At 36.3% G+C, this 25997-nt stretch overlaps 1 protein-coding gene across 29 annotated transcripts in view; it reads right to left on the reverse strand.

Moving 5' to 3' along the window:
* TCF4 (transcription factor 4) overlaps positions 1-25997 on the reverse strand; it is a 366054-nt gene that overhangs the window by 28260 nt on the left and 311797 nt on the right. For all 29 annotated transcript variants that reach the window (XM_024236137.3, XM_054538007.2, XM_054538001.2 and 26 more), the window contains 6 exons: positions 23936-24069; positions 18107-18239; positions 9728-9795; positions 8213-8291; positions 5585-5661; positions 2771-2974 (listed from right to left, as the gene is read on the reverse strand). In XM_024236137.3, coding sequence (XP_024091905.1) covers positions 2771-2974; positions 5585-5661; positions 8213-8291; positions 9728-9795; positions 18107-18239; positions 23936-24069 — 695 coding nt within the window. The remainder of the gene's footprint in view (positions 1-2770; positions 2975-5584; positions 5662-8212; positions 8292-9727; positions 9796-18106; positions 18240-23935; positions 24070-25997) is intronic.

Below are 25997 nucleotides of genomic sequence, written 5' to 3' on the forward strand. Positions count from 1 at the left end.
AACAAACGAAGGTGTGTAGTTGGGAATGAGACTCTCACCAGTGCTCTCTGCTGAAGTTTCCGGTGCATACCTCCCACGGCTACTTTATTTACTGCAGCTGGCCAAAGTTTTATAGCCTGTTTCATGTATTAAAATTCAAATGTGGAAAACATTACCAGTATCCTCCTTGAATTTTTTTTTGTTGTTGGGGGGAAGGGGGATGAGTTTTTTTTTTTGCCTTCCCCTTAAACTTCCTTTTTATTGTGGAATGTATCAAATGGTCAAAGGCTAACTTCAGACTGATTAAATTCAAAAACTATTTCCTTTGTTCTTATGTTTTTGTTTTAAAATTCATACCAGTTTGCACGGGAAAGATAGGCCAAACCAATCCTTTTCACACAGATTAGTGTTTCAGGCTGAGGAGCTCAGATTCTGGGGACACGTTGAATGGTTTTCAAGAAGAAAGGAGACTGCAAAACCCCATTTGGTTCAAAGGGCAGCAGGGTGATGACATGCCATATCTTTGGAGTTACGCTATGATCTGCTTGGCTCTGTGGCTGTCCTTGATTGAATATTAAATGTCTTCAGAGGAGAAAACAGGAACTTATTCTTATCAGCAAAACTGGTGGCTTTATTGCTTTTGTGTGTGTGTGTGTGTGTGTGTGTGTATGTGTGTATATATCAAGATCAAATTAAAGGGGTTTCTATGTAATATTGGCTAATTATTTCCTTTTTTCTACCGTTCTATTCAATCGTCTCACTTTCGCTTCTACTGAGGTCAGTCGAACTTCCCATCTCCAAAAATAATTCTAGTCTTTTCCTCCCATCCCACCTCTGAATCTGACTCAAAAAGGAGTCAATTCAAAGGTCAAATAGTCCCAAAAAGCATTTTTGTATAGTTTAATATTTAAAAGAACCACTTAACCTACATATGGTATTTAAGAAAAACTTTACATATTTATGGAAAAGACTGTCTCTGAAGCAATGCCCTGGGTGCATGTTACATCCGTTTAACATATGCAAAATGAACACAGCTACAGAAATTAAACTATTTTTCTCTTGATTGAGAGCAGATATACAGAAATGGTTATAAGTCACAGATCTGGCTTTTAATAAAGCCAGATTTCTTAATTAAAAGCAGTATTGTTTAAACATTGTAGTTAGAAAAAAAAGAGCTGTACAAACGAAAATCTCATATTATATGCATCCCAAGTGTATTTAACACATTACCTGAGGCCAAGCTAAGTTAAAATCTAGACTTTTCTTTTGTAAACTCTAAGCAACTGCCATGAACATATAAACAATTTTTACTCAATGATGAATTTTTAGGGCAGAGGTCAAGGAAAAGAAAAAAAGATTTCTCTTTGGCATTCAAAAATATCTTTCCACATTTTACATGTGAGTTCATTGCTTCTATTTATAAACCAGTATTTTTGGTTTCAAATTGATTGCAGATTTCAATACTACACCGTTCAGAATGGTACTCTTAATCTTAGCCTTTTATTAAGAGAAACTGAAAGATGGACAGGAGAATACTACTGAGCAAGAACTTAACTTCATAATAATTTGTATGTATTTTGCATTTCCTTTTGGGACCATGCTTAAACGAGAAATGCTACAGTAATAATGGAAAATATACCTTCATCCAAGCAACTTTTAGCGAGCCTGTAAGGGACAAAATAGGACACTAAGGTGCTTAGAGACGAGGTAGAGCTTGTGAGGATCAGAACGACAGAGAATCACTGGTCAAGTTACATTCTCCACCACTCTGGTCACCTCATTAATTGTCATCACTTAATATTCTATTAAGAAGAGTCTCTGAATCTTCATAATCGTCCTCAAAAAGAATTATCTCCAAAATCCTTTCAAAAGTAATGAGGAAAAAAATCACAATTGTAATATGGACAAAGCTGCTTAAATATAATTCAAATAAAGACTTATTCTAAATAGGTAGTGGTAAAGCTACTCTATTAAATTACACAGTCACACACAATGTATTTATACAAACAAATATACCATATATTTCTATCTCCCAGACTCAGAATTGACAGACACTATTTTGGCTTCTTTAATTAAAAAAAAAAAACACTAATATTTGAATTACTAGCAATGTCATATTATAATATGAACTCAAATTGTACACTTTGGCCAGGGTCACCAAAATGAATAATTTCAAACACCAACAATGACCCAGCAATTCATCCTCAAGGGAAATATGTGTCCGCACAAAAACTTAAACATGAATATTTATAGAAGCATTATTTATCATAGCCAAGGAGTTGGAACAACCCAAATGTGTAATGTGGTATGTCCATACAGTGAAATACTATTTGACAATAAAAATGAATGAAGCTCTAATACGTGGCAAACTATAGAAAAACTGCAACAGTCATGCTAAGTAAAAGAAGACAGTCAAAAAAGACCACCACATGTTGTATGATTCCATATATTCAAAATATCCAGAATAGGTAAATCTATAGACACAGGAAGTAGACAAGTGGTTGCCAAGGGCTGGAAGTGGAGGGATGGGGAATGACTGCTTAATGGGCACCAGGGATTCTTTTCTTTTTGCAGGGGGCAAAAATATTCAAAACCTAGACTATGGTGATAGTTGCACAACCTTATGAATACACTAAAACACTTGAATTGTACACCTGAAATGGGCTCATTGTATGTTAAGTGAATTATATCTCAATAAAGCTGATTTTTGAAAAAACAGCAACAATAGTATCTATACCTGAAATTCTAACTCTATATGATAACTATAGAGTCTATAAATTTCATCACTTACCATGAGTGAATGTCTGTTGGCTGAAAGAAGGCCGGTTCCATACCCTGAGCCCAGACCACCCATGGCTCCATTATGAGAAGGTCCAATGATTCCATGCATGTCCCCATGACCACCAGGCATAGCTGTGGATGGGCCCACTGCATGGTTCCGCAGAACATGAATAGCATCATCCAGTCTTTCTAAACGATCTTCAATTCGGCTTTGCTGTTGGTTAACAAACGATGTAAAATTTGATTTGGTTCAAAAGGGGTGCCTAAATTATATAAGTAAAACTTTAGTTGACAAAAAACACACTGCGTGTTTCTAAATACATGTTTCCAATAACGTGTATTTCCTTAAAACAATAATACAAATAGTGTTGTTTCCAGAAAACTGGTAGAATGTGTTAATGTTAAAATTATAGTGTTATTTTTCATAAACAAACTAAATTCAATAATTATTCCAGGACATTATAACATACATGTGCTATATACGGTACTGCCTTTTGAAAGGTAATTTAAATTTATTTTAGAAGAGAAAAACATTCACTGAATTTAAGGAACTTTCTGGCAGGTATTAAGTTAAAGAGTTTTAAACAATTACCACCGGAAAGATGACCTATTTATAGTTTCTTAATTAAATTCTTTTCCTGAAGGTATATTTCTTTGGTCTTCCCTGTGGTATATGACACAGTGCTAAGTACCAAATCAGAGACAGGGAAAAGCAAATGGATGATAATTTCTTGTTGAGTTTTTACCGGTGTTTCTGGCTTCCTATCTGTCATCAAAACCAGTAGGTGTGTGGTGGTATGCGTGTAAGGGCCTCAAAATGGTTACAGAAAAAAATTATATAAATTCTGTCAACTAAAGTAGTATAAGATTTTAAGACTTGAAGAATCACAAACACTTGAATCAACTGTTCACTGGGGGCATCTAACTGAGTTCAAAGCCCCAACTATAGCACAGAATTCACAACTTCAAACCATTAAAAACCAACCAACCTTTGTTCATCCTTGCCATTAGGATTCTAGTTTTTCACAACTAGACAATGCGTATAGATTTTAGTGAAGAAAATGTATGTATTCATTTTAAAAACTGATCAATAATGATATCAAATACCACTCTCCAGTGTACACTTTAAAATATACCATCTCATTGATCCTTGTTTCACATGTGTATGGGCAGGCAGGGAAGATATTATGATCCCTTCCATACAGACATGAAAATGAGGCTCAAAGACACAAAGTGAATTAATTACATAGTGTCACACTGCTAGGAAATGGTAAAGTCAGAGTTGGAATCTAGGTCTTTTTATTTTAGATCTAGTGACTCTTTGCACTAGATCATGCTACAATTGACTTTGATTTTGAATGGGCTGTGCAAACAAGTGTACCAGCTCTATTGCATGAGAAAAAACACTTCTAATTATTTTATACTAACAGGAAGAATGTGTGTCTAATGTAGTAGTCTATGGTACAGAACATTCTGATTTGGTGGGTATGGGAGTTAAACTACCTCCCCTAGACTGCTAGCTTTGCTACGTATTTGGCCTTGGAAAAGTTACTAAACCTCTTGGAGTGTATGCTTTCTAATTTATAAATATGGGAATGATAATACATACTTACTTCTGAGTATAAATATATGCAGGAAAAGAAATCATACATGTGCCTATCACAGTTTCTGGCTCACAGCTTCCTGGTAGAGAGAGCAGTTTCTGCTTGTAAATCTCTTCTTCAGTGTTCAGAATTCAAACAGAATGGAAGCTGTGGTCCATAACTATACACCCCGTCTTTACAGTTCTATAGTTGGACGAAGCCTGGTTTTGATGAATACGCCCCAAAGAATAACTGATGAAGGTAAACACTAAAACAACTAATTATTTGGATGTGGTCCGCAGATTAATTGGGCTGGGTAGTGCATATATGTTTCACTGTCTGGTTTCTTTTATTGGTTAAAATGCATAGCTGAATGACTCATACGCTATAGCAAGGAAGAACACAACAAAGGAGGGAAATCCACCTTCGCTTTGCTTTGCTTTTCAGATTTTCCTTAAGATGAAGCTGAAAGGGAAGAATACAAGACAACACTAAAGCAGACAGATAAATCTATGTCTTCTTCCATGTGTCATCTCAAGATATGAGGGAGAAAAGAAAACCTCAACCCGAGGAACTAAAAGGCTCCTCTCCCTCACTGCTATTCCTTCCCACTAAATTCATGTGCAGCCTAAATGCTGCACAACCAGCATTGTTTCATGCATATTTCTGGCCCCTACCATCATGAGGAGAGAAAGACTGAAGTGTCAGACACTGAATCATCATGTGAGTATTTATAATAATTAATTACATCCATGGAAATTTTCAGCAATTCCCTCCTGGAAGAGTAGGCATTTCTCTACCACAAAGGATACCACTGGGTTTCTACAAGAAGGAAATCTCCTGTAAACCTGTTATTCTGGAAAGTAAAGCAGAGGTAGAGGGAATCAAATGTTCCAGGTATAGGACTTGGCTGGAGTTCCAGCACTCTGATAGCAGGAAAGTTATTTAATCATTGACAGGGATCTTTCCTAGAGATGGCGAGGAGGCCATTGCCCTTTCAGGATTTTATCTGGTACTAGGTATTTAGAGCCCTGGGGCTTCCATTACAGTAGGATCTGGGTTCCCATCTCCAAATAGGAGCAAGCATAGCCTAATGACTCTGGCTCCAGCAAACTTGTGTGCTTAACGCTGACCTAAAGTTACTAACAGGGAAAATCAAAATCTTGGAGAGTAAAGGAGACTGAACAAGAAAGAACATGACCTGAAAATGGGTGGGACAGAGATTAGCAAATGAGACATACCAAAGAGTGTAAGGGTCCTTCATAATTAGGAGACGATGAGGCCTGTCCTCCATTTCTAGACCAAACAGCTGTGCCTGCTGATATTAAAATGGGAATTACAATCAGATCTAGACACATGTAAAAAGACGCTTGCCAATATATTAAACAGTCCTTTTGGAAATGGCAATGGCAATGATGATTTTCATTTAAACAACAAGGTAAATACATTTAAACTTCCCATATAAGAATTTTGGGACAAGGAAAACATTTTAAATGTAAAATATGTAGACTTTACATAGACTCACAATTCCCCCAGGCTGGCTGTCTCCTAAAAGAGAACATTTAATTGATTCTGAATTTTGGTAAGAAGGGTTCCTGTGGAAGAAAAACTATCACTACGGAATCAAGGTACTTTTAAGGGTACAAAAATGGGATTTTGTTAGACCTTCATGCAAGGCTAGTTTATGTTAAACCAAAATTCTCACACCAATGGAAAACAGCTTTGCCACTTGTTTTTAAAACAATCTTTAGAAAAAGATAAATCTTGAAAAACTTTTTAAGGGAATAAGATTAGTTATCAGTGATCCACTAAGCCAGAAATTTAAAGTCAATATATAGCAACAACTAAAAGTTTCTTCTGAAGAAAATAATTTTTTTATGATTCATTAAACTTGAAGGTAAAAAAAGATCGCTGTTAGAATACATATTACGTGTCTAACCTACAAAATAAAAAACACTTTAAATGTAAAATAATACACATTCAGTGTGGAAAACTTGGAAAATACATAATTCAAAAAAGGAAAAAATAATAGCTATGATCTCATTGAAATCTCATGCCCCGACACTGTTAGCACTTTTAAAATCCACTCTTCCTGTCTTTTCTGGGTGCGCATGTATATTTTTATGCTAAATAAAAATAGAATATTTTGTTCAATTACTTTTCTTGACAGAATTTGGACAGAGCCGTCAGTGTGAAAATAGCAATCTGTCCCCATATTTGCATCTTCATAAAAGTTCTTTCTTCCTAACATGTGGTCTTCCATGATGCATTACCAAGACCCAAAAAGTGGCATCTCTAGCCTTGTTTCTGTGCCTTTCACTGAGAGCATGCTACTCAGGTCGAGGGAATTTGTGATGTTTTCTAGAATGACTGTGCATCCTAATTTTCTTTCCTACCATTAATCTAGAAATGGATGGCAGAACTGTGAGCACCAGATTTTTGTCCAAGCTCTGCTATTACTACTGGTAATAAACTCAACAACTCAACTCCCTTTTTGGGACTCAGTATTCTCATCTGTAAAATCAGGGTATCAGACTACATTAGTTGTTCTCAAACATTATGACACCATAGAACATTTTTTTTTTCTAAATTAGAAAATGAATACAATGAAAGCTACTTTGTTTGAAATGTGGAAACTGGAGTTCCACCTGCTCAGATTCCTCTATCCCTTGTTGTATCTCTTGTTGTCTCGAAAGGGGGTTACTGACAATTTAAATCATTTTTCAGAGTGTAAGAATCTGGTACAGAACCCGAGGAGCACAACAATACTGAACTCTACTTTCTATTTCCACCAGGGGGAACGTTTGATTATCCTCTTAAAATCACCTCAATTGCTTCCCAGTTTCAACGTGGTCTCTCTGGACATAGACTTCAGAATCCCACTGCCCTCTCTATTCTGTGATCTTCCCATACCACGGAGGCTTGGAAGAGGCTGACATTAAATCCCAGCTAAGCCACGGCCATCATTTCTGAAAGTTTTGTGGCAATGTGAAACCTCCTGTCCTCGACCAAGGAGCCGAGTTTACACTGGGCCACGAGAGCTGCATGCAGGAAATAACAAACACAAGTAACTCCACTATAAATTACAGTAAGGTAAGGTTTCCATCAGGTACAGATGTGATTTAGGTTTTGCTGTTGTTTTGTTTTTTTTAATAAGCCACCTGTCTCCTTACGAAAGAGCGGAGACATGAACCAAGAAAGGCTTTCTGGAAGCATTTATACTGGAAAGACAATGAGTCTCTTAAACGGACCCCTGAAAAGTAAAATCATTACTGACATAATTCTACAAATTATAGTTATTCAATTTGAAGCCACAGGTCATACGAATGTGTTATACTTTGAAGTCAAACATCCCTTCTACTCCACACAATTATTTCACAATTTATTTACAAAATTATAGTTTTCTCTAAACATCCCAATGGCATGTACTTTAAAGAGGGAATTTGGAAAGCCTGAAATTCCTGCAGGAAATGATCCATTTAAATAGTCTATATTTGATGACTATATAGTCTATATTCATATTCATGACTATATTAACTGAGTTTTTTTCATCTGAGACGTTTTATTGGAATACATTATTCTGCTGTTGGGTGTCTTCTGCAGAGCTAAGAAAAGTGTAAGAAATACATTTTCCATATGCCTGTATATTTTAAAAAGATAATCTAATTTTTAAGGAAAGGTTTGGATGTAAACGACTATACTGTTATCTGGTAATTTGTCTCTCCCACCCTTTGTATTTGTCTGTTATAGGAATGTTAAAGCTTTGGGATTTGGGGGAAGTGAGTTTCCACCTACAAAATCAGGAAGTACAAGGGGGGAATCATTCTTATAAACTGTTATATGATGAAATGGGATTTGAAATACACTACCTGAGAGAGATGGAGGAGAGCCAACAGGAGTTGAAGGGTTTGATGAAAAGCTGTTGTTAGTGTGATCTGGAGAATAGATCTTAAAACAGTAGGGAGAAAAAAAAAACACCCTCATTCATTAAAATAATTCACATTTTTTCTAAGCTACAAAGTTGTCAACGCAATACATTTAAAACTTACAAGTTACAGAATACATGTAATAATCAACTACAGTATCAAAATTGTCAAATGAAGAACTTAACAATTATTTTAATTTTTCAAAACAAGAATTACTGATGTGGTACGGGATGGTGGGAAAAGAGCCAGGCTGGGGTCAGCAGACTTCAGTCCAACTCTTCGTTCCTACTGGCTGTGTGGCTATGGGCAAGCCAAGCAGATACTTTGAACTTTCCTTTCCTCATCTACACAATGAGAGGTTGGACAGGATCATTCCTAAGATATTTTGCCACTCTTTTGCCAGATTTAGGCATTTGATTCCATAGCATCAGAAGGCCCAGATGAAACAAAAATTTTTACTTAGGGCAAAATGCTAATATAGTGTGAACTTTTTTAATGCTCCCAATGGTAAAAGCCAACTGAAGAGACAAAATCTTAGAGAAAGAAATCTCCACTTAGATTTATTTATTTATTTGATGGAGTCTTGCTCTGTCACCCAAGTTGGAGTGCAGAGGCATGATCTCAGCTCACTGCAACCTCTGCCTCCCAGGTTCAAGCCATTCTCCTACCTCAGCCTCCGGAGTAGCTGGGATTACAGGCATGTGCCACCCATGCCTAGTTAATTTTCGTGTTTTTAGTAGCGACGGGGTTTCACCGTGTTGGCCAGGCTAGTTTTGAACTCCTGACCTCAAGTGATCCTCCCACCTCGGCCTCCCAAAGTGCTGAGATTACAAGTGTGAGCCACAGCACCCGGCCCTCCACTTACATTTCTAAATGATCATGTTTAGCTTTTGACTAAAATACCAGATATACTATCTGAGACAATGAAGGTATGCCATTTTGTCATCAGGGAACATGCAAGAAATGTTCAATTTTAGCTTTCTGGCAGTAGGTGGGCAAAGCAGAGAAGCTGAGTTCCCTAGGTGCCAATTATGTGACAGTTCTTCATGGACCTCAGTTATTGTCATTTTTTTTTTTTTTCAAATGCCTCTTTCAAAGTGTTTTAGAACTATTCCTTGCTAAGACAGTCTTAGCTGGTCAATGTGCACCCATATTACTTTAGAGAAAAGTAAGACATCAGTATAAAAAACCTATAACCCAAAGGCCAGGAGAATATTCCCACATCCATAATTGAGTGCAGCTTAGTACCATTTTGAGGATGACAGAAAGAGACTATCTATATACTGGAAGCTTCAGAGCCTTCTCAAATTTTCCAGTGACTGTTATGCAAGAAAGCTAGCATTTTCCAAAAATCAAAGCTATTTGCCATTCATTTTCTAAAATTCCAAATGTCCACTTCTGATTAAAGTTCACCCTTTACAACGGTACATATGGAGTCCAAAGTCAATATTTCCTCACCGAAGCAAGTGCTTTCCCCAGAGCATCTCCAGTCTGGGAGCTGCCGGCTGCCCCGCTTCCTCTATTTGCTGCAAAAACAAAAGGCAGAATATGAAAACCAGGCAGTGAGACGTCTAACAATTTTCTATTCCTGGTCCATTTACTCACAATTTAATTGCATTTTTAATGCTAATTACAACACATTAATCTTTAATTAGCATTAATTTGTTTGCTGAGGTAGATGTCAAATATATTCATGTTACTTTTTTACAGATAAAATATAAACCTGACACCTTGGTTTAAAGATAAAGTGGTTTCCTTGCTATGACTTTCCCCTTGCTGTTGATGAACTGGTGAATGTAGCAAGCTATGTGACGGTCATTGCTGACAAGTATAGACTACTTTCAGGTCTCTGGAGTCCTCAGAGTCTGGCTTTTCTTTATATTATTTTATAGTAAATGGAATTATCTTCACGAATAACTTCCATCTGTTTTCAAATAAATAGAAATTTGATACATAGCAAAACGGGGTATTCGTCTCACAGTCCTACAGTACACCAAACAAACAAAAATTTCCACAACAGGTCTGGCTAACAAGGAGAGAAAATATTTTTAATGTTTTAAATAACATATATTCTCTACATATTTAAAAGTCTGTGTTCACACTAAAAAAAGTGAACTGGTATGCTACTAAAAGTCAATATGGTCTTGAATTCCAGAGATAAAGTAAGTCTACATATTCATGAAGCTTATCTCTACTGCCTTAAACACTGGTATTTTTATCTACAAAAGAGAAGAACAAAGAGTATTGTGAATAATAAAAGACATATATTCCAGTATACAATTCAAAGCCAGCTTTCTTTAACATGTATCATTTGAAGGTATCTTGCCCTTAGAACTAAGTGATAAAATGGGATTTCCAGGATTCTTGTGGTCTTCAGCATTAACAGAATGCCTAGCACTTGGGTATGTTGTATTTATTAAAGCCTCAACATTAGCAAATAGACATAGTATCTAAATAAAACCTATTAAAGTTCTGGGGGAAGATTTTTTTTTCACTATTTTGTGAAATAAGAAAAGGTAAGGTTAAATCACCCAATGAATCCAAGCAAAACTTCATTAAACAGGTATATAATTTCAAAGACTTTCCAGCTCCATTCTTGAACTAAGAGAGCCTTCTTTCTTACAAATGTGTTGTCATCACCTTCCACACTTGTTAAATGCAGTAGTGGGGTTGGATCTTCAGTGGTCCAATTCTATGGCTTTTCCAGGTCATAATTTAATTCTCCTGACCTCTGCTTAGCTAATTTATGCTTGTTATTTTCATATATTTATATGTTGAGTTTGTCAGCTGGATAATTTTTTTTTTTTTTGAGACGGAGTCTTGTTCTGTTGCCCAGGTTGGAATACAGTGGCACGATCTCGGCTCACTGCAACCTCCGCCATCCGGGTTCAAGCAATTCTCCTGCCTCAGCCTCCTGAGTAGCTAGGATTACAGGCACACGCCACCATGCTGACTAATTTTCATATTTTTAGTAGAGACGGGGTTTCACCATGTTGGTCAGGCTGGTCTCGAACTCCTGACTTCATGATCCACCCACCTTGGCCTCCCAAAGTGCTGGGATTACAGGAGTGAGCCATGGCGCCCAGCTGATAATGTTTTGATATATACTTTATTTGGTTTACAAAACCCACACCCATATTGATTTGTTAACTGCTAAAATACTGAAAGAAAACTGACACATGATAAGAAGAACACAATTACCTTGTGACAAAACAAACTTCTTTTCCATATCACAAAGTTATGATATTAAAATACATGAGTCATTAGTACTCATGATAGGTATTGTATAAGCAAGTTCTTTGAAATGAGGGTCTGACATCATACAATTGGACCACTGGGAGCAGCTCAGATATCAAGAGTATTAAAAATATTTAATATAAGATAAAATACAACAAATTATATCTAGTGTGAAAATGAGAAGAATTTCTGCATTAAGGAGTCCTTTAAAAACTAAAAACAGGGATTGCAGGCATGCACCACTACGCCTGGCTAAGGCAGGAAAATCGCTTGAACCTGGGAGGTGGAGGTTGCAGTGAGCCAAGACTGAAATTGCGCCATTGCACTCCAGCCTGGGCAACAGGAGCAAAACTCTGCCTCAAACAACAAGAACAACAAACAAACCTAAAAACCATTCTAAAGAGAAAATAATAATGATGTGAAATATAGATGATACTAACCTTTTTTCAGTATGCATTACCATGGTATTTGGGGGTACTTATCTTTTTTTTTCCTAGAAGCAATATTTCTTTTCATTATTATATACCTAAAAATTAGATCTATCAGTCAAAATAATTTGTGATATCTGCTTGATTTGAATACAGATTTTCACAAAAAGTTCAGAGCTACATTGGAAAAATCACATTATCTAACGAAGAACCTAAGCCAAAAAGAACAAGATATTTCTTCATTACAGACAGTATCTGCTACAGTAGTGGCTTTCAAAAGATTAATTCTTCCTTTAAACAACTTTAAAATGAAGACTATAAATAATATATATATTTTTATGAAACTAAACAAAGTATTGAAAACCAATACAAATATTTTAGGAGCATTTAAAAACTAAATATATATGCCCCAAAAATCACATGATAGAAGAGGCAAGATATTATGATCATTCTGATTTCTTTAGATCTACACCTTTCTAACTAAACTTTCTATCAGTGACTGTTTTATGCAGGGAGATATTATGACTCAGGAAATAGAATTAAAAATAGAATCAACTTCTTACCTCATCGTGTCATGAAAATATTTCAGAAAACTACAAAGGCTACTCATGGAAACCACTGATAAGAACAGACTATTTTTTAACATGAAGCCACCATTTTACCTTGCAACAGCTGGAATGCCAAACCCAAGGGCTTAAATTTCAAAGCAGTTTACTGGGGCCAGTTTGCCCTTTCACTTGGAATGTCTTTTGTTCTGGTCCAGGAAACACTGGAGAAGCTACATTTTCTAGATTGCCTGAACATGTTAAGCTACACGAGTCTTTCTCTTACAGATTTCTCTTTTTATTTGTGTGACTGATATAACAAAGGGTATAACTGGAAAGGAAATATATTTTAATTCTCAAGTGGCAGAATTTTTTTTTTTTTTTTGCATTGAGAAGTGGGCCATGTTTAGCAAGATACATCAAACCCGCATTTTCAGCTTTAATGTAACAGGACTTGATTACTCTTTGAGGCCCAAGATTTTTGTCAATTCATATTAGAGATGATCAAAATGTCCATGTAACAGAAATAAAGATGAAAACTAATGCATTTGCTTGGTAAAGACTTTATCGATTTCTAATTTTGGCTCTAATCAATTTATCTTGCCCAAGAGAAATATAATCAGTCCCTAAGTAGAGCTGTAACATACAAATATGAATGGAAGATGAGCAGTTATTAAGAGGAACTGCAATTTTTGTAGGAGGCTTCGACACTGCCTGCCACCCAAGTATTGTTCAGATGGCTTGAACACAGGTGGTGTTGCTGGCTAGAAGATGAAGCAGAAAGAAGGGTTTTGTATTTTGGGCTACATGCTAGACCACCCTCTGTCTCAGCCTCAGCTTTAGGGAAATGTTCATTCCCATTAGAACACACCCTCAACAAAACACTGGAATGAGTGGTGCCTTGGGATCAACTACTAAAAATCAGAATTTGGAAAATGTGTTGCCCCTTTAACGCACACCCATCATCTAAGGCTGCGAACATCATGAAGGCATCAAAGGAATAAGAAGCACAATTCACACTGTGTTTGCCTGAGAGAAGATGACTGCTTTCAAAGTAGGTTTTTCTCAACTGTGTCCGAGTGACCCTCGTGTTATTAAACCATTAGAAACAGCATAACAATGCCATGTGCTTATCTATAAAGATGACAAAAAGAAGGAGCATTTCCAGCACTCCTACTACAACCATTTTAAAATACAAATGCAAGTATATAGACTACAATGCACTAATTTTTAACAGGAGGGATTCCTAGGAATTCAGGGGGAAGTTGGGCTTCCTGATCGTGCACAGGAAATGGAGGAGATTTAAATCAAACTAGTTTATTGTTCTCTGTTGGTGGTCCTGGTAAATAAGATGCCTTGACATTGCTGGATAAAATTCATATTACTCTTATGCTCTGTGCTTGTTCATCACCCAACTACTTCAAGGCTCAATATTCTTGTAAAATATACAGTGAACATTATGTGACTACTCTAATAATAAAATTACTGTGAAACCAACTCCTCAAAGGGAAAAGGACATAATGTTTCTACTAGACAAGCCACATACTAACATGTCATTCAAACATGTCATTAGAAGTGAAAGTTCTAAGTCAGATTAATTCATGAACCAGATAGATATTCCAGGGTAATCTTTAGCATATGGTGTATTAAATCAATCTTGGTAGTCTGTTCCTTCAACCCTGTTTGGTTTGAGGTTTAAAAACATGGAAAAGACCATGTATTAGAAAGCAGGCCAGTTAAAGACTAATAAAACAATAATAGTTATTATAACCATTATGTTAGTTATATGACCAATTCTCTCTGAGGGCAAGGGAGTGTGTGTAGCCTCAAACCACAAAGGGTCACACCCTGTGAATGTATACAGATGGTATGTCCCAATGGGGAGATGAAGCATTCTCATCCTTGAGCAGTCTCAGTGGTCTGTGCTATGGGAGGAGGTCCTCTTACTTCTTTCCATCAGGAAGGGCTACTGGATATTATTGCAAATAGGAAGGAAATATGTGGCTAACCAAATGTGTATGGTTAATATCCTGCAGACATTCCTATTCTCTATAGCTGGTATCTAGTAACTTACTACACTTCCTCCTCCATATGTATGCTCAGATGCAGAGGCACTGAACTGCACTGCTTCTGAAAATACCCAGTGGCATAACATTGAAAAAGTTTGAAGAACTGAGTAGAAGGTGCTGATGTTGGTAACTCCCAAAGACCCCTGACAGCTTCTCTCCTTAACTGGGTGCGCCACCAGCTGAACTACTGTGAATCCATGCTGTGTCCCATACATTATATTCCTCTAATTGGAGGGCTGATTAGACGACCCTTTCAATTCAGAAAGGTCTAATATGATCTCCAGAGTTTGCCAGCAAGGCTTGAGAAAAGTAGTGGACTGCATGCAATGAATAAAATACCTTGTTCTACAATTCTCTTGAAAATCCATGTATGAATGTGTCATGAAAAAAAAAATCTCCCATTAATGTAATCCAAGTAAGCTTTATCCTTCTTACGGATTTCTCAAAAAAATGATACTGGGTATTATAGGGCAAAAGAAAACAAAGCAAGAAACACCCGGTCACTCCCCCAGGCCAAACAAATAGCAAACCTCAGTGGGCATCTTCCACCTTTGACATGCAGAGAACAGAAGAAGAAAGGGAATGTGGTTACAGAGAGGTTCCCTTCCGAGAGTTCTAGAGCTTGTATCTCACCCCACATGCACTGCATTGTTGTAGTGTCAGTTCAGGACAACTGCTGACCACCAGAAAGACATATTATAACATGACACTGAGTCGAAGGGCAGCAGCCCTCTTCTGAACTGAAAGAGCAGCTTCCTAAGACATCAACACCATGTATGAAAAGACTGCACTGTCTTGCAACTTTTTACCAAGAAAACGTGAAAAATGTGAAGTCCATGTGTTAGTGCTTGAGCCCCATTCTTAAGGCATTAGTATTGCTTACACTCATTTTCTACAGAATCGTGTGTAATCTCAAACATGTGTCAGGCTATGTGTTCCCTATTTGCCAATTATTTAATTAGCTTTGTTTGTTCTTTGAGATACAGGCAATGTAATATTTCTTTACTTCCTGCATTTCAGAATGAGTGAGTATATGCCAAATATTTTCAAAAGTCTGCAGATGTATCCTATTAATCTATACTGTTTGTTAGGGAAGTATCACTAACATCAGAAGAGAAAGCTTCTCTTCTTGTTATACAGACACGCTGCCATCACTGACTTCCACCACTCGAAAAATCAAACCAAAGCCTAAGAGAACTTAAGTGTGAAAAAACATGGGCCACTCAGACATCACGCAATATTAAGGCTTATTATGCTTAAATTTTCATCTGCATTTTCACGTACGCAATTGGTGAACATATTATTTTAAAGAAAAACATTCTAGAATGTTCTCCCTTAAAGTAACCTTAAAGTAATATCTGTATTTATGCATACTAATAAAGGTTTGCTCTGCCAAAATGCTGAATTACCATGTCTACCTATTTCCTGAAAGATTACGCATCTTTTTCTCATTCTGCTAGGGGATTTTGACAAGTGCATCCATTATTGTAAAATAATGTACGAAATAAATTTATAAAAAGCCCTTTTCTAGGTTCTAAAAATCTCATACTTTTGTTTTTAAATTATAGCTCCTTTATTATTGTCAAGACCCTTAAATAAGGCCCTATGGTTTTTAACAAGTTAAGTCTGTTCTCAGCATATAGAACTCACCTATTGCTCCACTCTGGCTAGACCAACGAGTAGATTCTCCTGTTCATCCACAAACTAATGAAGATGACCAGCTAAAACCAAGCAAAACTCATTCCCACTGACAGCTGTGGCTAAGCTGTCTACAGCTCATGGAGATAACCACTCTATTTCCTGATATGTCCCTTCCAAGTCATAGTGCCTCTCTCTCAAGAGGACTGTTTTGCAAATCAATCAGAAAAACTTTTTTTTCAAACACAGCCTAAGTATGTTTTCCTCAACTCAAGGTTCTGCTCCACCTTCATACCTTCCTAAAAAAGAAAATTACTCAAACCACAAGTAGACAGGAAATCTGTCTTGTAAAAGGATGAATGACCGGTCATCTTTCTTTATAACCAGACCTCATGACTGCAGAAAGGGGCTTTCCATTTGTCAAACCACACTGAAGTGAAATATGCTTTTCTCACTCTTTCAGTTCTGCACTGCTTTCTTTCTTCTTGTTTTTCAAATCTGCCAAAACTGCATTGATAGCTAACAAACTTCCCCATGTGACCTCTGTCTGTAGCTCTCCAAGGTCAAACTGATGCAACATATTTGTAGAAGCTTGGTTAGGAAAAGTTAAAAAAAATGGAAACTCTCTCCTCCATTTGCTTCTTAGACAGGATAGCGGAGTGGAGAGGCTGCAAGATAGCTCATCTCAAGTGTGAGTGAGACATATTATTGAATAAGCAGGGAGGGCATTATTGAGGCAGAAATTATATTTCCAACATTTCAAAACACATCTCTCCTCCATCATCAAAAACTTTCCTACATAAGTGATTCACACCACTTCCCCAAATTCTACACACTCTCTAAAGAAAACAAGTGCAAAGAGCTAAGAGGACTCAACAGCAGCATTATTCTGTTGCGCAATCTTCTCTCAAAGACATACACTGAGTATTCTCCCCACCGACGCCCTGACGGTGACATTCAGGCCAAGCAAGGAGTTAGTTTGAGCTATAACCACAGAAAGTGACCACCTGAGAAGTCTGAGGTTTTAATAAGACCCTGGTGCACTAAGCTGTGCTGCTCATCTGAATGACAAGGTGTCAAAGCTGGTTCAGAAGCAGGTAGCTATCTCCCCACCAACTCCACCTCTTCCCTCCAGGGGCAGCTGGACATCCAGCGCAGTTCATTCCTCAAAGTGGGAATGCTGACTGGGGAACCACCTACGGAAAAGACTACAGTGAACATCACAAGAAATGAGAGGATGATGGCTCAGTTCATGGGAGCTGCATTCTTCTTGGACCTTAACTCATTAGTAAATGTCCTTGGTAAAAATAAATTAATTAATTAATTTAAAAAAGCAGCAAATAATTTCTGGCCAACTGATGCCCAGGCAGCTCCTCTCTCATAAGTGAACAAATACTTCTTCCCCTCTGAGGGACTCCACAGTGTCACATTCTCCAGGAGATTAACCTCATGTAGTTATTAGCAGTCACCTGAGAATTTCACATTAACCAGTCCTCGGAAGACAGTGGCACATCATGGATAAAAGCCTAGCACAATGACTGGAATTTTGGGAAGTGGTCAATAACTACCATTAAGAGCTATTCTGCTTTGTAGCTCACTAGTCTCTGATGGCTCATCTTATGACTTTGTTCACTCTTTTTGAATGTGAGGAACAAGATAGTTTTGGTCTGTTTGACCCTTGTTCAATCTAATGACTTGCAATGTAGAACGTAGCTAAATTTCAGTGTCTTGTGATGAAAAATATGGTTATGCTCAAGCCAGTGATTTTACTTCTGTTTGGTGCATTTGTGTGTTCATTCTGTTATGTGACTAATATTTATCGCCTAATTGCTATTCAGTTATGAAAGGGAAAAAGAGATCCTTGATGATTAAACCCTGACACCGACTGTCGGTATCAGAATTGGCATTTCTGTGACTCACCCATTATACTGTCTGTCCCGTTGGCAGGAGGCGTACAGGAAGAGGTGCTGTAATGGTTTGTGCCACTACGATGGAAAGTGGACATCGGAGGAAGACTGGAATTGATGTCTGCTGATGAGTGTGATGGATAGCTCTATAGCAAGAAGCAGAAAAAGGTGGCCATATTTAATCATAAGGTATTTAGTGAGTTATTTTCAAATACTTTTCTCACAACTCTCTATTTTACAATGGAGACAGCTTTTAGAATTTCAAAATAGCCAAGAATATATCTTGCTTAGATCTGACAGCTTTCATTTTTCAAATAATAAGTTATACAGAAACATAGTTAGCTTGGGTTTGCATCAACTGTGGAGGAATATAATGGCAATGAGGGACATTGAGAAATGATCACAATCTCGAAATCTACAGATTACTGCTTAAAATCATCTCCAGGGTTTCGGCAACATAAAAGACCACTCTACTATTAATTTTTTTGTGTGGCCTATTGATCAAGTGAAAAAGATTCCACTATATAATGAATAAAACAACATTATGATCCACAGGGCTTATATTACATTTCATCTTGACCTTCTTGAAACTAAATGGCAAAGACTAACCAGTCTCAAATCTTCTTCCTCCCAAATTGAATTATTTTTTTGAACCCCAGCAACAATAAAATTTAGTAAATAAAAAATTTAAAAAGCACTAATGGTTAAATATCTCTCTTACTCATCAATATGTAACCATTGACTATACTGAATTAAATTAGGACCACATGACTTATTTTGGTTTGAGTCCTTTCTTTCCATGCCCCGCCTACAAGCAATCCTCATGTAGCTGGCAATGAAAGAACAACATCTTTACAGAATCACTTGGTTTAAGACTCTGCTTTGAGTTTAATCATTATATTAGTTTTCCAAATAAGCTATGTTTCTTGGGTATGCCACAGTGCCTGTAAGGTGGCAAATTAGTTGCAATCCACCCATCTGCTTGAGAATGAACAGATCACCAAAATGGACATAGTAATTTACAAAAACGTGCTGAGCTATTTTCAAGATAAAAAGCGGCTTCAAAAGTTATTCTCATAGGCATTTGAATGTGTTATGTTAAGGCAATGTATTAAAGCTAAAATACACTTTTTCTTCATATGCAATATGTTAATGGACTATAAGTCTTTATTATATCATTATTGGAAATGCTGTTAAAATTGTTTATTTCAAAATTAGAGATTGAATATGATGCTGATTATTTAAAACCCAAGCATTTGCTCACGAAGAATGAAACCATAGTCTCTTGAGTATTGCCCTATTTACTCTGTGAGATCCATCTTGAATTCTACCTCTTTCTTGAAGAGTTCCTGACTACCTCCAACTCTTCCACCATCTCTTCTCTCTAGGTCCCTAATGCACTTACATTCTGCATTATTGTCTTTAACGCTTAATTATATTTGGCCTTTCATTTCTTGCTCTTTCTAATGTATTTTCACCTGTATTGTAAACTCTTTAAAGGAATAGAGCTTATAGTTCTGCATCCCACAACTTGTGGCTAACTACTGAACACATAATTATACTACATGCTCAATGAACAATTGGTTATCAGTTAGAATTTAATAACTGAATTAGTTAGAATTAATAATATCAGTTAGAATTAATAATAGTTATCAGTTAGAATTAATAATAGGATTGAAGTATAACTTATTTGAGAGCCAACTAGTCTAAGGAAATGAAACTACGTATTAGAGGTAGGATTTTCAATGACGCATGAATGTTTTTGAAAATACTACCTCTGGATGACCAAAACAGCCCAACTTAAAAGACTTCCGTAAAAAAGTTGAGATGATGCCTTTAAATCTTTCCAAGTTCCTGAGAATGCCTTTCAAATTTTTAAATTCCATGGACCTCTTTCTTTCCTTGACCCCAAAATTCCTTAGGCCACCTGTTAAACTCATTTCTACTTGCCACCTAATGAATATCCAAGGTAGTCCATGGAATTTTCTCCAATGAAAAATATAGTGGGCCCATTCCATAGTACAGCTAATCTGAAAGCTTAGCAGGGATAGAGCTATTTCTGCTATAGAGGTAAACACTGTAACAAAATGGAGGAAAAGAAACAGAATGTGGAAAAAAGAACAAAAAAAGAGATGACTAAGTTTAACTTCACTTCTACACAGTCCTATTCCATGTGGAATTTCTGAAGAACAGACGAACTGCAAATCAGTCCGAAATGTGCAAAAATCAAAAAAAGAGGAAAAGAATTATAAATATTTAACTAACTATAATAATCAGAAGATGAAACAAAACAGATAATTGCATCGGTGAGAATCTTTGGGCCCTTTGAACTTTATGTAAAATGGGCAGTAATTTGGGATTTGACAAAGGGTTAATGCTGAGTTCACAGAATAAAAGGAAAAATTAATCCCCATAGATTATAAAGGGGCAAACCAATGGAATCCATGTAAATCAGTTATTTTTAGAGACTCATAGAAAATTAGATGCTGAAATAAACTAATGAGATTTATAATTAGATTATTTTACATTAAAAACTATCTTGAAAACTACTGTCATTCAGAGATGTAATAAATACACCACAGAGAATAATGTCTCTTTTAGAGGATTTAGGGATCAACTATAAGAGGTCCTCTTAGTCTCTTACTCCAGCTATTACTGTCTTTCCTGCTTGCTACAAAGGACATGAGGAGTGTGACAAAGTGTGAGGCTTTACATGCCCACTATTCGTTCATTTTAACTTACGATGCCCAAGAGTCGTGTATTTCGTGTCTATTAACAGAGTAACTGTTGGAAACGTTTCCATTAGTGATATACTGGTTGATAATTCAAAGATTGGAAAAATATAATAACTGGTGCATATAAATAAGAATAAAATCATGCTTTGGGTTTGGGCAGGATTTCACAAACTTAGCACTACTGATCTTTTGTGCTGGATAATTCTTTGCTCTCCCGTACATGACGTCATGTTTACCAGCACCCCTAGCCTCTACACACTGGATTCCAGTAGCATCTAGCCCCTAGTTGTAACAACGAAAATGTCCCCAGACACCGCCAAACGTTCCCTGAAGGGAAAAACTGCCATCAGTTCAGAATTACTGAAGTAAGGGTTTATGTTACAAAAAAATAAAAGACAACAGAACTTCCTTTAAAGGAAAATTCCAGACTCCTAGGACTGTTTCGCCCTGTAGTGCAAAGATCATGCCTAAATCATGCCAGACAGTGAGGACTCTATCCTGTTCTTTAAAAGAACCCTGCCAAGTCATTCCAAACGTAAAATCATCTACAACAACCCATTCCAAACTTTAACCGCAAACTCCATTCATCTGAGTGATTTTGTGTGGGTATGTGTAACACAGTAATGATTAGCTGTGGGGTTCTGTTGGACAGGCTAAAACTGTAAAGGGGATTTAAAGACTAAACATCGGTAACTTGACAGTCGCTACTGAAATATGTGCATCTTAAGCTTTATAATTACACATTCTGTTATAACATGGCATAAAGTGATGAAGGCAATGATGTTTTTAAAATGTTTTATCTTTAGAGATAATATCAACTTGGCCAAATTATACCCCAAATAATCCAGGAACAGCGCTTAGCTTTTTCTTAAACTATCCCTTTGTTCAGTATGGGGCTAGCCAGATGCTAAGAATAAAATTATAAGGAATTACCATTGTTTTCAACTGAAAGGACACCAACTGCTACTGTATATTCAAAGTATTGTCAGTGTCAGGTTCTTCTAAGTCACTTCAGTAAAAGATTTTCAGATGGTTAAATACTGAAAGTACAATGACAACTAGATATAATAATTCAATAGTTTCACTAACAGTGGGAAAATTCATTAGTATGCATTACAAGATAGCTTATTCATGTCTCCTTTAAAACAAAAACCCTACTGTCTGAAATCTGTTAACTGTTCAGATGAAAAATGAAAATCCTGTATTTCGTGATAGGTAAATAGCATTGCAAATATGGCTTCTGATATAGCCTACTGGGTTACTACTTCAAAATGATCTTTTCTCTCTAGTTGATAATATTGTTTTGGTTCTGTAAAACTTTTTCTAAAAGGAATATAGTTGGTTTCCATTTTGAAATTATACTTTTTGTGCATGGAAGCACATTTTAAAGCTACTTCCCATGCAGTGAACTGGACTAGGATAAAATCAAATCGCCTAATTCAAAACTCTCGAGCATGATAGGAGAAGGAAGAAAGAAACACAGAAGGGAAGAAAAATTAATGTCAAATGGGCAACTCTTAAAAGAACTGAAATTCCAACATGCTGGTATAGTGCCTAAAACTTTTATTTGTAATCAAAACTTTCCTTGCTCATAGGACACATACAGTTTTGACCATGAGTTCCCAGAGAAGTGGAAAATGATGGTGGAGAAATGAAAATTTTAGCCAAAATGAATTCTAGCATAATAATAGTTGGTATAGTTGATATTTCTCTAAGCTTTCACTCTAATATCTCCAAACAGGAGGTGGGTAAAGAGAAAATTTGAAAATAAGTCATCCGCTATTTACTGGAAATGTGCTGAAATGTGAGATAATTTGTGATTTACACATTCAATCTTGGGAGATGATACAAAAAGGCCAATTCCATTTCCACTGTCTGCCTCTCAGGAATGTATACGCTAATTGACTACTTAGCATCTCCACCACTAGGACCAACTAAATACGGATTTTCAAGGATATCAGAAATCTTAACTTCTGGAATTTTTTTGATTATTGGAGTAGGATATCAGATCCTGTTTCTTATCTGTACTGGTTGAGCAAAAGAGAGCAAAGACCACAAGAATCCAGAATGACTTCCTTTATCAGAACAGAGAAAGAAATCTAAGTGTAGATACGAGAAGAAGAAAAAGGGGCAAATGCAAGATGAAGAGTAGTGATATAACTATCACCTGGGATCACTGGATTTCCCATATGCTTTCGCATTCGTAGGATTTGAGGTTCACATATTGTTTAAGCTATGTTCTTGCACAAGGGATTCAAATTTCATCTTATCTGCATCCCAAATCTCACTCAAGATCTAGGCTCTTTCCTCCCTTTAATGACAGACTTCAGTTCAACAGTGGATTCTGGGCTGTGGTGATATTTAAGGCTAGAAGAAAGTCAGTTGAGTTGTTTCCTCCAGGATAAAGAGACATACAATGATAGATGAATGTAGGTGATGGACAGAGTGGAAATGTTTAGTAATGAAAGACCTAACATTCTAGAGCCCACCAGTTTTCACCTGGAGTGATGCAAAACACAGTATGAGTGGCAGGCCAGGATGGGAATTAAAGTTAAAATACTAAAAAATGGGAATCTGATCTATGTAGAAACCTCATGGTTTCTCTTACTGATGGAAGTCTACAGAAAATATAAACTCCTTCTTTTGGATACATCACAACAGGCCAAAGCTGACATAAGCCAGTCAAGGGGAAATGAAATGCTCCTGGGTGATGCATATAACCTACTGACCATCACTCTGCCCTCTGCAGTACATCTTTTGAAACTACAAAAAAAAAAAAAAAAAATGACCAGGAACCACCATGTTAAGATTCTACAACTTAAATAAGTATCTATTTATGTACCCAAGGAAGCTGACATTGTGAGAAAGAAGGCACAGAGCAAAACACAATAAACAAAAGAACAATGACAGAGAGAATCTGGAAGGATTTACAAAGGTGATTTGAACCTGTTATGTCTTTGATCACAGAAACAACACAACTAAAGAATAATGGTGTGTGCCATTTTTGCACTTATTTGCAGAGTCCTTGTGTACATGCATGGAAAGACAGAGGACAAGGTTTAATCAACTAGCTGTGACATTCCCAGTACCGTGTATGTCTGCCTTACCAAACGTTCATGTGGATGCAGGCTACAGTAGCTGCTGGACTGTGGAATATGAGAAGAGTTGCCCAACATTCCTGCATAGCCAGGCTGATTCATCCCACTGGAGGAGCTCCAAGGGTCACTGCTGTGATGGCCATCTGTAAAGGACAAAGAGAACCATGACTTTCTGAGGCATTCAGCCTTGCCTTATAGAATAGGGTTTTTTCATATACTTGAAAATGACTGCCTGTTGTGTTATTCATCTTTGTGTTGGTTAGCTGATTACATCAGAAGACAGTCATCATTTCTTCCCAAGTGGCTCTATATTGTCAAACAAATATAAACACTTAAAAAAGTTAAAGTGTTCTTGCTAAAAATTCAACTGTAAAAGAACAACAGAGTATATTTCTACCATGAATTATGTCAAGTCAGCAAGGTAATTACTGCTAAAAGAAACATTTCTTAGAAGTCTTCTAACCCTTTTTTCTATGAAAACCAACTAAAAAGTTAAATTGTTCCTAAACTTTGGGGTGAAAAGTACTTGAGAAATTACAAAGTTAACAAGTTTTAAAAGCATGTAAAGAAGTATTAATTTTAAACAATCTCAGATTGAAAATGTTTAATTTTATTTTTAACATATACAATAAACAGAATTAAAGTTGGAATTATAATTATATTATGGCATGTAGAGAAGATGAATCTCAAATACATAGTTTTTAGGATATTTTATTTTTATTTTTTGGTGTATAGGTATATAGCTATCTTAAACCTTCAGTAGCAATCCAAAGGGTACAAACATGCCCTAGGTAGTTATTATATTACAGATATTTTTGAGAGTCTCTGGATTTTATAAGATGATTTATGAATTATAGAGGTTTAAAATTATATAAAGTATCTTTCAATATAAGGTTAACCTTTTGTTAACACCCTTATTGAAAACATCCCTACAGATTTTTTCATTCTCTGGGCCTATTGGCCTACAGGTTATTATTAATGATTGCTATTGTTTAGGTTTGGTTTCCCAAGCCTAAGGGAAAAGATGATCTACATTACTACTAAATTCATTCATTTTTTCTTTTTTTCAATAGTTTAACAAAAAGTATTGAGTACTAGGTATACACCAGGCCATCAGCTGGCTGTTAAATGTATAGCAGATATTGCTTCCTTGAAAATAAGATTATTTTCACCATAACATTTTATTTAGTAAAGGCCTATTAAAAAGTTAGGCAATAGAAAAGTTAAATCTGACACTGTATTTCGTGAAGCTCTTTTTCATCAAGTTCTTAAATCCAGAAGTTAGAATTTTGGAACTGTACTCATTTCAGATTGGGGGGAATAGTTTGTAGATTCCTCTCTTTAAGAACCATGCAAGCAAAATCATGTCTGTGATTTTGACAACATCAGAGTTTTAACCAGAAGATGGAAATTGAAGTTAAAAATAAGAGGCCACAGTAGTGAGTTTACAATATGCCCCAGACAGTTTCTGAATATCTTTCACCTTAATTGCATATTCCTTCAAATCTTGAATTCTCAGGGCACCAAGTACTCCTCTACTGAAGGGAAGCTGATGTGGAACAGGACCGTGATGCAACTGTTTCTGTGGCCATCATGTGAAAACACATGATTTTTTAAAAGTTACCATTCACGTACTCGAGCTTTAGTCCTTAGATTACAGAGGTTTAAATGCCACCTTAAATTCAAATATGAAGTTCAACATTTTAAATAGATGGCACATATGACAAATAAATTGAAAACATATATCACTAAACAAGAGTCTCCTGACAATGTGATACACTGGGTGGCAATGCATATAGGACTGTTAACACAGAGCACTCTGCTTGATGCAGACTTATAAAAATACATATTTTACATAAATTTTGCTTTTCACAGTAAATTAATATTTATCACATCCCATGATCTTGGCATAATGTTGTTTTGAAAGAATAGAATTAGACGTGTGCAAATTAATTGTGCTCATGATAAATGTCAACCCAATTTTTTTTTTTTTTTTTTTGCTTCTCAGGTATGTACATGCAGAGAAACAAATTTGTTCCCCATATTTTGTGTGGTCTGCTAGGGAAAGGAA

The sequence above is a fragment of the Pongo abelii genome, chromosome 17 (genome assembly GCF_028885655.2).
Source record: "Pongo abelii isolate AG06213 chromosome 17, NHGRI_mPonAbe1-v2.0_pri, whole genome shotgun sequence".
Lineage (NCBI taxonomy): Eukaryota > Metazoa > Chordata > Mammalia > Primates > Hominidae > Pongo > Pongo abelii.